This window comes from Corapipo altera, unplaced genomic scaffold (genome assembly GCF_003945725.1).
Source record: "Corapipo altera isolate COAL_440 unplaced genomic scaffold, ASM394572v1 RXGC01000072.1, whole genome shotgun sequence".
NCBI lineage: Eukaryota > Metazoa > Chordata > Aves > Passeriformes > Pipridae > Corapipo > Corapipo altera.
In genome coordinates, this window is record NW_020884943.1 from 3142117 (window position 1) to 3153776 (window position 11660).

General features: G+C 39.7%; 1 protein-coding gene across 14 annotated transcripts in view; it reads right to left on the bottom strand.

The window, feature by feature from the left end:
- NAV2 (neuron navigator 2) overlaps positions 1 to 11660 on the bottom strand; it is a 388787-nt gene that overhangs the window by 95858 nt on the left and 281269 nt on the right. For all 14 annotated transcript variants that reach the window (XM_027662067.1, XM_027662068.1, XM_027662066.1 and 11 more), the window contains 3 exons: positions 9469 to 9581; positions 7582 to 7690; positions 5462 to 5851 (listed from right to left, as the gene is read on the bottom strand). In XM_027662067.1, the coding sequence (XP_027517868.1) occupies positions 5462 to 5851; positions 7582 to 7690; positions 9469 to 9581 (612 nt within the window). The remainder of the gene's footprint in view (positions 1 to 5461; positions 5852 to 7581; positions 7691 to 9468; positions 9582 to 11660) is intronic.

The following is an 11660-nucleotide window of genomic DNA, read 5'->3' on the forward strand; positions in this document are numbered from 1 at the left end:
CATTCAAATTACAAAAATCTGCTGTCACTGACGCAGCAGTTCAAACACTGCTGAGGTGTTTACTACAGAAAGGAGCCCAGAGTGAGATAACTGCTATTAAACGGCATTTTGGTAATTATTAGCAATAGGATAGTATGTAGAGAAGTAAGCAAAAACACAATACACCGCAACTTCTGCGTTTATTTTATTAACATTACATATAACCTAGCACAGCTTTTTTTACCATTACTGAATAAAAAGTTTGATTCCAGCTGATGTCTAAGTTTATAACTTAGAGGCCTACATTGTCTTCCTGAATCATACACTGTAAGAGAAGTTCTATGACAGCATGTTATCGGAGATATCATTTGTGATAAATGATAAAACACTGTCTTATTGATGAAGCTAACACAAGAACTATTCCTGAAATGAGTGCAATATTTAAGAACATTTAAAACAATATACAAGATTAATAATATTGAAAATGCTTATGTAATATCCTATTCATGTCTCCAGTAAAGAATTATAAGTACAGTTCTTGGAATAACACTGCCATAATTTTTTCTTTTCAGTCTTACAGCACCCAGATGTCTATGACTTTAAATCCAAACTCAGTTTCAACCTGGTTTCCTACAAAGTCCGAAGTAAAAGTTTCCTTATACCTTATCATAAAAGTCAAACTTTTGATTTTGCTTGCCTGACCCCTTCATTATTTGTGTTAATTATCTATTTACCATATATAGATACTATTCAGCAATGTTGAAAAGATCAAAATGTAAAAGAAGTCAGCCCTAACAAGACAAAAGGCAGTTCAAATAAACACTCTGCTCAAAGACAGAAGAAAAATAAAATAAACGTCCCAATGAGTCTTAGTCATGTTGACTTGTTAGAGCCATATAAGGAATGCAGTTTTACTCATCTGCTGTATTTAGATGAAAACTTATCACTAAAATCATACCATTTAAGGAGCAATATCCAGTAAAGAACTAATTCACTGTAACTCAAAATGTACAGAAATATACAGTGGTAATAACCACGGCAGGAAATAGGTCAGAAAAAACTCTACACAGACATTGAACCAGTGCACAGGGCACACACGTTCTCATTCAGCCCAGGATTAACTCAACCACTCCTGATTTCCAGCCAGCCACGTGTTACCTGGAGCAGCAACAATTCCTGTTGCAGGCAGCTTAGAAGGGAAGGGTTTCTCTTACCTACTGTTATCAACAACAAATTCTCATTAGCAGCAAACTGCATAGTCCTCCTTCTCTTTCTCTGAAATCTTAGCCCAAGGGAAGGTCTATTATGCCATGTATGATCCTGACATCTGAAAAAGATGCATCACTGCACAAACCAGGAAACCGAGCTTCAAGAATCCCATAAATATCAATTACTTTCAACATCCAACAAAATCAGCCCTCAATTTCAGCTTTTCTTTGCCTCGTAATAGATATAACTCCTAAACTTAAGCTTACTTCAGAGCTCCATTTCAATGATGGTGTTGATCCATGAAGGGCACAGTGCTTCTGTGTGGGTTTGATAGACCTGAGCAGAAGAAGGGCCAAAGCTTGGTTCCCCAGTCCAGAGTGGCCTGTTCTCCCTTTTAGCATCCTTTATCCATGTTCCAAATTCAACTGCTTGCAGTGCTTGTAGAAAGACCCCCAGGGAGCATAAAGGTTTGAATAAACAAGAAAGAATCATAATCCCATGAGCATTTTGCAAAAAAACACACGAAGAGGTCACGGAAATTGAGATCTGTAATGCGAATGTATCAGCCCCAAATCATCAAATAAATGGGGAGGTTAATAAAACAGTAAAATGTCCCCCCCTCCCAACAACCACTGCACCCATAAGAGGTCACTGCAAGTAAAATTTTAACACAGTGGCCCTGAACATTGTATGCAGGCTGTGCCCTTCTGTCCTTATCTAAAAGCTGAGGGAGCAGTTCACTGCTTGGCTGGCCAAGTGAGGTTTGAGAGTCACTAGGCAACATTTCTTAATGAGATACACTCAAAAGAGTGAGCTGGGCATGCCTCAAAGCCCGGCCTGGCATGGACCCACAGCCCCGGCTGCTCACTGTCCTGCCTTGAAGTTCAGGCTCTCAAGCAACTGAGCTGTCAAATCATCAAACCTACATTTTGTTGGAACACAGTTGGAACAGCCATACTTCTGCAAAAAATGATTTTGACAAAGGTGTGTTTGCAGAATCAAAGCCATTTCCTGAGAAAACACGTGACCAGCATTTTCTGCAGAGAAAGCTGCACACTAAGGTAATGAAAACAGGGACAGAGGATTAATTAAATGAAAAGCAAATAATTCTAAAAGGCTTTTTTTGATCAACAGCCCTGTTGCTGCATTCTAAAGATAGATACAAAGAAAATTAGCTCTACATCTCAATAGAGAGAACTGGGGTGGGGGAGGGAGACAAAGGTAGGAATGAGTAAGTTAGTAGCTAAAGGGAGACTGAACTGGACAAAACCTTGTGAATAAACCCAAAAAACCCACGAGGATTAACATCCCCACCTGGGACAATCTGTGGGGTAGGTATGTTCTGGGTTCTGAGGTGCCACTTTCTCATGAGGCTCTGAGTCTTGAGCTCTGCCAGCCACCAAAGGGAGGGGGCTGGGGGCTCACTCCCCAGCTCACATGAATCTTAGTCCTCTTGCTTCATCATTGGGTTATGTTTTAGCTCCCATAATAAGGCAACTTCTTACCTTTGATCCACCTCCTGGAGACTTCCTTAGTTTAAGAGCTGTTTTCTGTCCATTTGGCAAAGATGCTCTTCCTAACCCTAAGAAAGCAATCCCGGTGTCTGCCAGAGCTCTGCTTGAGCCGATTCACTAGAGGAGGCCAAACGAAACTTCCCATGACCCAGTACATTTCAGAGAAAGTATCAGGATCACAGGGCTAAAATAGTTTTTCTTGGCTATTGGATTTATTTTGGCTGTAACAAATATTTTGGCTTCCTTCCCTATCAGTTCGCCAATGAAAACACAGATTCAAGGTTTTCAGACTGCAGGATTGTAGCAACTCTGAAAAATGACAAAGTGAAGCACATACCAGCTAATAAAGAGCTATTCATGCTCTAAATACTCTCTTGTGCTGTTTTTTCACATACTGTAACTCAGCTTCTGGAAATTCTGAGCCTGTTTGACCTAACACTGATCTTGGTGATTTGTTCTGCAACAAGTCACACGGATTTTTTCTTTACAATCAACCTCTCTGATTTCTAAGCAGTTTATTATTCCTGTCCTCCGAAAACACAATGCTATCTTACTTTTTTACTATCTGGATTAAACTGACATTGGGGAAGATAACTTATGGAACAAGCTACCAAACATTTGTTCACACTGGAGATGGTAGCCCAGTGTCATTAGTGATACTCATTTTTTTCACTCATTTTTTTCTCTCTCCCCATTAATATTGGGATTATATCCAATGCTGTTATTGCAATACTCCCTTCTCTGGATTCCCAGACCGTGTAACCCCAACAGTGCGGGGCTGCTTCTAGCAATGCTCCCTCCAAGTGCCCACCAGTGCAGCAAGGAGAGAACCCCCAAACTGCCCACCTCCAAACCCTGCCCACAACCTGGAAACGGAGCTGGATCTTTCCAACAATGGATTGACCTACAGTACCAATTCTGCCCTTGGGACCTAGTCAATAACTCCAACGGTGCTGTATAAATCGATAAACCAACTCATATTATTTAGCAAAACAGGTTTTTGTAGATAAAGGTAAAAAATGTGGACTGCTTGTCTGAAGAACTTTGAGATCTCATTAATCAATCTGTGGCTTGTCACATGAGTAAAAAGTGAAAGTTATCTCCTCTAAAAACCAGCGGGGGAAAAAAATGTCAGTTAAAGATGTCCTAACACGCAAGGCTAGGAGTGAGGGGGGGGGGAGTGTATGACTCTTTCTGCAAGATTCATCATTCTTGGCATTATTCTTGGTATATAACTCACTGGTGACAGAAGTACCAACTCACAAAATAATTTTATTACACTATTAGTCCCTTAGACCCAGAATATGAAGACCACACTTTTACTTTCAGACTATGGATACTCACATCTTTTACCTCGCGGGATGACCAGACTGACACAGAAAGAAAAGGAAATGATACACAGAGATGAGTGAGGGCAGAGATTTCTCTGGTAGTATCATTCATAAATTCAAATGCTTTCTTTTTCTTTCCTTTTCCTCAACCTGGAATCTGAACTTTATACACTAAGTAAAGATCTGCAAGGACTGGAGCTCCTCTGGGAAATGAGCAGCAAAAGCCTGAACTGCCAGAGATACTTCTCAACTCCTGCTGAAGGTGTTTTATAGAAACCATAGTGCTACTCAGAATTTATTTTCCTCACTTACAGACCAAAACTGCAGCCACAAGTTTGAATAAAATTCACAGTCTAGAGAAAAAGCAGTAACACTACAATAAACATTACAAAACTCAGGTGTAAGTTGATTTATTTGAGGAAAACACAAGGTGTTTTAGGGATATGATGCATTATTAATGCAGCTACAGCTACTGGTGCTTTATCTGAAACAGAATTTCATACTGGTTTTTGCATCAGTTTCTTTACTATATGCTTCCCTAACAAAGAATTAAAAATAAAGCATCTGACTTTTTGAAAAGTGTGAAAATATCCAAGTATTCACAATGGACAGAATTACTGGAGGTTTCCAGATGGTGTAACTGTACTGGTTAAATTAGTGATGCAGCAGAGGCTGGATTCCAGCTTTCTATTCCAGTAAGAGACACTAAATCTTCCAAAGAAGTCAATGCCACAAGAAATGTCACAAATAACAAAATTACAAAAAAGCAAAGGATGTAAGATGGCCAGACAGGGAAAAGGCTGATGCACTTGAGCTATGAGAAAATGACTGTACATTACAGTAGGAACTGAGAGCAGACATCCTGACTTCAGAGCAAAGAACAAATGCTTTTTTCATTCAAGGCAGAGACAAAATGTTCACGTAGAACCTTGTTAATAATTGTCTATCCTTTCATACTTCTGCCCACTAACTTGTTCTTTAAACTTCATTTAGCATGTACACCTATTTTTACTGAACACAGAGACGCAAACTCATTTCCTTCCAGTGAGCTGTCCCCTTAAAGTTCAGACAGCAAAAGAATTCAGTGAAGTACAAAAAATGCCTCACTCTCTCCATCTCGTGGGCATAAATGAATGTTGCAGCATGTGTTTGTCAACTACAATGAACCTTGACTCAGGAAAACTTTTTAGCATGTGCAAGGATTTGTTTATATATAGGAATATTTTCTTAACGTGCACTTAAAACTTAAATCATGTGTTTAAATCCCATTGACTGAATGGATTGTGACATTGAGCTGTCTCTCCAAACACTTATTAAAACTAGTAGAATTTATTTGGTGTTGGTTTTAATTCTCTCTCCAAATAATCATGGAAATACAGCACCATTAGAAACAACAGGAGAAGCACACAAACCAGGGCCTTAACTTACCCGCTGGTTATGTCATCAGCTCTGATATTCTTGCCCAGCACATCCCCGTCGCTCATGTAGCCGGTGGCATCCATGGCGATGCCTTCCAGGTCCATCTCATCGCCACCCTTGTCCGAGATGTCCACGTGGCAGACGCTGCTGCCGCGCGACACCAGCTGCCGGCGCAGGGGGGCCGAGTACATGTAGCGCCCTGACTCAGTGTTGATGAAGCGGCTGGCATTCCCCCGGGGGGGATACCCATTCCCCATGGATGGAGCGTCGCCTGCCTGCAGGCGAGGGCTGGACTGCCCCAGTCTCCACGACAGAGGGGTCGGGCGTCCTGTCAGACTGAGGATGCTGCGGCCACTGATCTCGGTGGTGACGTTGGTGTCAAACGTGGTCTCCAGTGTGCTTGGGAAAAAAAAAGAGATGCATCGGATTAAATGTGGCTGCTCTGTGGAAAGCTGTGAGATTTCAGGTGACTGCAAGAGCTACGCCCTGAACGCTCACCGAGTTACAGATTGCAAGGAACAGCACTAACGGAATTTACCTGCTACAACACTCTGTAACAGTAAGGTCCATTCCTCCATGACACTCTTGCACACAGACCTCAGGTGCTCAACATATATGTGAGAAGACTTAAGCAGGAACTTTTTAATGGATTATCCACAGTATCAAAGCATAACTTTTTTATCTTCAGCCATATATAACTCCATTATACCATGGGTTTGCCACTTTAGGCAAGGGAGTGGGACAATAGGATGACTAAAGGAAAACCAGCTGAAGCACTATTTTTTGGATACATTTTCTTTTTTTGTCTGCATTCATTAAAGTCCTAATATTCTGGAGATGTGTCCAGCACCAAGATGGAAACTATTTCTACACTGACTAGAGGATTAAATGAAAAAAGTAAAAAGAAAGGTAAAAAAATGTCTCTTTCAAAATGTATTTTATATATCAACAAACCAATGAATGAACTAGAAATAGTTTTGAAGTTGGTCAAACCCAGACATGGGAGTAAACACAGGAAAAATAATTAATTACTCATATATATGCATGACTTGAGTATAATTTTAAGAATATTGGTATTATTTCTATATGGAACCCTAAAAATGGGACTGCTACACCATGAGATTTCAGGGGATGTGTATAGATTGCAAGACTACACCTTGAATACTCACAGCTTAGTTGCAGCTAATCCACACCTTCAACTTCTCTTACCCACATGAACTCCTCTTTTCCTTTCCCACTCAACTGTGTCCCTTTTTTTATTTATTGTGGATATTTGCTAAAATAAACAGCACTGTACCATTCACAATACAACGTCCCATATATGCTGCAAAAACCAACGTATCCTCTGGTTACAGTAATTAAATCATAATGAGTTGTTGCATTAATTGAAATTTGAAAAGAAAAATTGGGAGTTTATCTTTGCAAGCTCTGCTTCAGTTTTAGATATAAAGCCAAAACACAAAGTGTGCTCCCAATGAACTCATTTAGGCCTGGAGTCTATAAGGCCACAAACTCATTAGGGGCCAAACAGCTTATTCTCCCAAACCTCCTGTTCAACACTGAAAAGATCTAAGTCACAGAATGTGTAAATGCAATAGCAGTCTTTGTTTATTTACAGCATATTTTAAATATTGCTGAAGATTTCCAAATGCTGCTTTACAAAATAAAAGCAGTTAAATACATGGATGACTAACAAAATTACAAAAATTTGTTTGACCAAAGACTGGTCAGGAATTCAAGGTATCCACTTGATCAAGTGGGTCAAGCACAGTTCAGCTGCTTATTTAAACAAAATATTACACAGAGGAGGAGAGGGATGTAATGCACTTCAGTTATTCAACAGTAAGATGAAGAAGCATTTTACTTATATTGAAACATCACCTCACACATTTAACAAGAACTCATTATTCTTCACCTTTTATTCTATACATAGCCTGTTCCATTAATTACTCATCAGACATCTCAGTAACCAGTGGAAAGTATTCAGAATCTGTGCAGTAAAGACAATAATTACAAAATCAGTATCTTCAGTGTTAATCATTTTTCAAGGATGCAACCCAGCCAGGTGTAAGAGATGTAAAGAAAGAGCCCAATGATTTCTGTTTTCTCATAAACAGTTGTCCCATTACCTGTGAGTGACCTGGGTTCCCCGTAAGCTGGACATCGTTTCCTCCAGGTTCTGCCGAAGGTCAGCGATGTTCTTCACAGTTCGTAACCGCCGGGTCTCTGGATCCTCTCCTACGGGGAAAACAAGCCATGAGAAAGGATAAGGCAGGAAACAGAACAGAACCGAGCTGTTACCTATGCCTGAATCTGGCTCGAACGCATTTTTTTACTGACTTTCTAAACACTTTAAACTGATTAGGATTGAAGTTCCATTCCCCTCTGCAGGCACCTGTCATTGTCACATCCTGACTGAGACGAGCTCTCCACAGTCAACTTCATTGCACAGGCTGCCTTTGAGATGTTGCTGTATTGTCATTTCCCCATATGACCCAGTTTAAATTCTGGTTAACTTTCAGCCTCATTAGAATACATACTCCATCAATACCACCCTTTCCATCTCACATATTGACACAATTAACATCAACTTGACACAGCCAATTTCTCCAATGCTGTATTTTCACTAGATCTTCTTCCTATTTCACATAGAGTTCATTCTACAATAACAGCTTTCCAATAAACTAAACTGTGCTGACTGGGTGCTCCATGCTGAGTGATGTTTCAGGTAAAATAGCAAAAGTTCTTGCTTGTTAACAGCACAACACAGCTGCTGTTACCCAGATGTGCTGCATAATACAAAGTTGCGAGATGACTTAATTCTCATGGTGTTTAGAAACCCTGCTTTTTAAATACTCTGTTCTAAAACACATTTATGTCCTGCTCTTTAAAAGTACAGTTTATGTAAATAAAAAAAGTCCTCCTACTGCCTCAGCATAATTTCTTTTTATAAAATTAATAATTTAATTAGTGTCTCAGCATAATTTATTTACGTGCTCTCAGATGTCAATTCAGAAATGCTTTGGTTGCTACCTCAGCTGAGCTTTATAGAGTTAAACCTTTTAAGAGGCTGAAGAGAAGTGAATTTCTAGTAGTGCCAGCATATTCTTTGTAAGCTGAAAGCTGAAACAGAAAACCTCCAAAAAGCCATCACAAAGCTTCTATTGGGCACAGAAGGAAATGATTTCATTCTAAAGGGTTCACAACTCATGACTAAAGAAAATACTACAGTAAATGTAAAACTCTTTATGTTTTGTATCTGCCTTGTCTGTACAAGTGATGCATTCTTAAGCTGCCAGAATCCTTGTCATCCATGCCATTTCTAGTTTAGATGGATATCTATATATTACAGATAACAGAAGTGTTAAGAACCAGATAAATAAGCTGTTGTTGGAACTTTCTACGTTCTTTGTTTTATATTTCATGTTTCTAAAAGATGCCAGGTTGGTGGCAGAGAAAAACACAGTCACACACTGTTGCCTACAAAGCAGCAGTGGCACAAATTACAGACCAAAGTACTTAGTGTCCATGTTAGCAATTTTTTTCATCGGTCTCTACTCCCTGGGAAATCATCTCCCTGACTTACAATTCACTTAAGCCAAAGGGTCAAACAATTATGGTCTGTTTCTGGACTGGAAACATTCAACTAACAAAGCAAGACTGATTCCTTTAGCCAAAGGGTCTCTAGGACAGAAAACATTTTCTATACTCATGGATCTACAAATTTTTGCAGTAAAGAATATAAAATATTTATAGGCCTTTAGCTTAACAAAGGTCACAGTGCTTTTTACAGATCGTTTCTCTCACACATACAAAGGAATTCGAGGAGCACCCCATTGTGCTTAACTCGAGCATCTAGCATTCAAATTATTGACACCCAGTTTCCACTGCTGACAAGCTGAAAGAAATACCATAACTACTGAGAACTAAAGCATTAGGAATAAAACGAACTTGCTTTAGTCCATTCTTATTCGACCAGATCACAGTCAGTAATTGGTCATGTTGCCAGGACATACCTGAGAGGTCTTCGAGAGCAGGCTGGGCAGTTTTCACGTAAAGAGCAGAATCCATGCTGACCCCTCCTGTGCTGGCCTCAGCTGTTACGTTCCCTTCATTGTCTTTCTGAGATCTGGGAGGCAAAACAAAACAGGGATGTGTAGTCACTCTCCATCAAAAGTATCTCCAGTATAACAAGGACACGAGTGCACCTGCCATCAGCCACTCTGTCCCACTCTCCAGAACAGACCAGCAGACTGATTTTACATAATTCATTAGTCCCATGTTGAATTACGTCCTAGAAATGGAAACAAGCACTCAAGTGTAAAAAATAAAAAATTCATAGTCAAAGACAGGCTTCACAGCTCTTCAGACAGGGTCTTAAGACACTTGGATTTTCAGCTGTATTTTAGGTATCAATAACATCAGTTGGTGTGGCTAATCTGATCTTCTCTAATAAAGTCTGTACTGCAAGAAGGTAAAGCAGATAGTGTGTGATGGCATGTTACACTCCTGCTAGTTTCCCTTCCATAACTGGCATTTGTATTTTAAAAGAAATGACTGGGTAAAACCAACAAACTCCAGTGTCTGATATTGTGGTTGTCAGGTAATGAAAGGTGATGTGGTATGAATATTTTGCCAGATTTGAGTAATATATTGTGACTCACTTCACTTTACTAATTGTGCTGTGTTTTGCTCATAGAGCCACATAAACAAGCATCTGAAAGTTCTCCTGCTGAATTTTGGTGTTGAATAATGTTGAAACCAGCCTGATTTATCAATCCCAAAGTTAAACATCTTGATAGTGAGGTGAAGAGGCGGCAGACCTGATGAAGTACCTGATAAAGGAACAAACAAGTGATACTTCTGATAACTAAAAATGCTAAGCTGACACAGCTGCCCAGGAGACATATGACTGAAAGTCAATCTCTTTGTACTACTAAAGTCCAGTCCCACTCTTTAAAAGCAGAGTCTTCTAACATACCCCTTCTTGGAGTGTGTGTGGAGATTCCTCCCTCGAGTGGGGATGCCCTCAAGGCTGAGCAAAAGAGATTTGCCCACAGTTGTTGGTATGGGTGAGTAATATCAATCTCTACATAATAATTGTTTTTGCTAGCTTTAATATAATTCCTTCAACATTGCTTCAAAATAATGCACTATACTACACCAGTAGTTATAGCTTCCCATATTCTGTAGTAAATAATTCTGATTAAGATCTTTTAGTCTAATCATTATCATAATAAATAATTTATCTTTATATAAATATATCTGGTTTGCCATCCTTAATCCTGCAGGAAAAAGTTACATAAAAGTTCAATTACACCTATATAATCCTTTAGGCATGAACAAAGTTGACAAAGTCTGGGGCTAAGGACTGGGTCTAGCTGCACCTGGACTCCTCTCTGAGGAGGAGTTTAGAAAGCAAGAGGGTCCTTTCTGCACCTTGTGACTCAACCGGAGGAGGTCTTATGGAAGAAAAGGATGTGATAAAGTCTCTCAAATCATGAGCAGAAGGAAGATGAAGACAGAATAACTGCTTGCATCCTCTTCCTATAAAAAATTAGGCGGCGTCAAAGAAAACTAAAAGATCTGTCCAAACCAAAAATCCCACCATCCAACTGAGGAACTTCTTGTGTCCCAGTCACATGTCTTTAGGAATCTTTGCTATTGATTTCCCTCTTGTTACACTTCCCATTGTCTAACAGAAGATGCTTCAAACAGAAAATGGACTAGAGACAAAGCTTAGCTGTGACCTCAATTGGCTGCTCTTTTGCTGATCTCTTTCAGGGTTAATGCACAGAACAGTAGACTTGTTGTGTGGCCTTACCTATACTAATGGATGTTTTTTATTATTTTTTTTAATTTCCCATTCCTGCTTACAGTGAGGCAGGTCCATCACTGTTCACCACCCTGAAGACCACGAGCGTATCTACATCATAAATTGGTGGTGTTACAACTTTTAAAGCCATGATGCATGAAACAAACCTGATACATGTTCTGGTACCATGTAGAAGAGCAGCACCTGGTCAAGAAGCTGTTCAGATTCTTATCTTACCTATTAGCAGGGGCAGACACAACAATTACTCCCCCTCCTATCTATCACAACATCTTGGTCTGACAGCCTTCGCCCTCAGCTTTTGTGTAAGGGTATAATTTGTCTACTCTCTTAAAGCAAGAACTTTTACATGCAGCAGCATTTACCTTGCTGCTT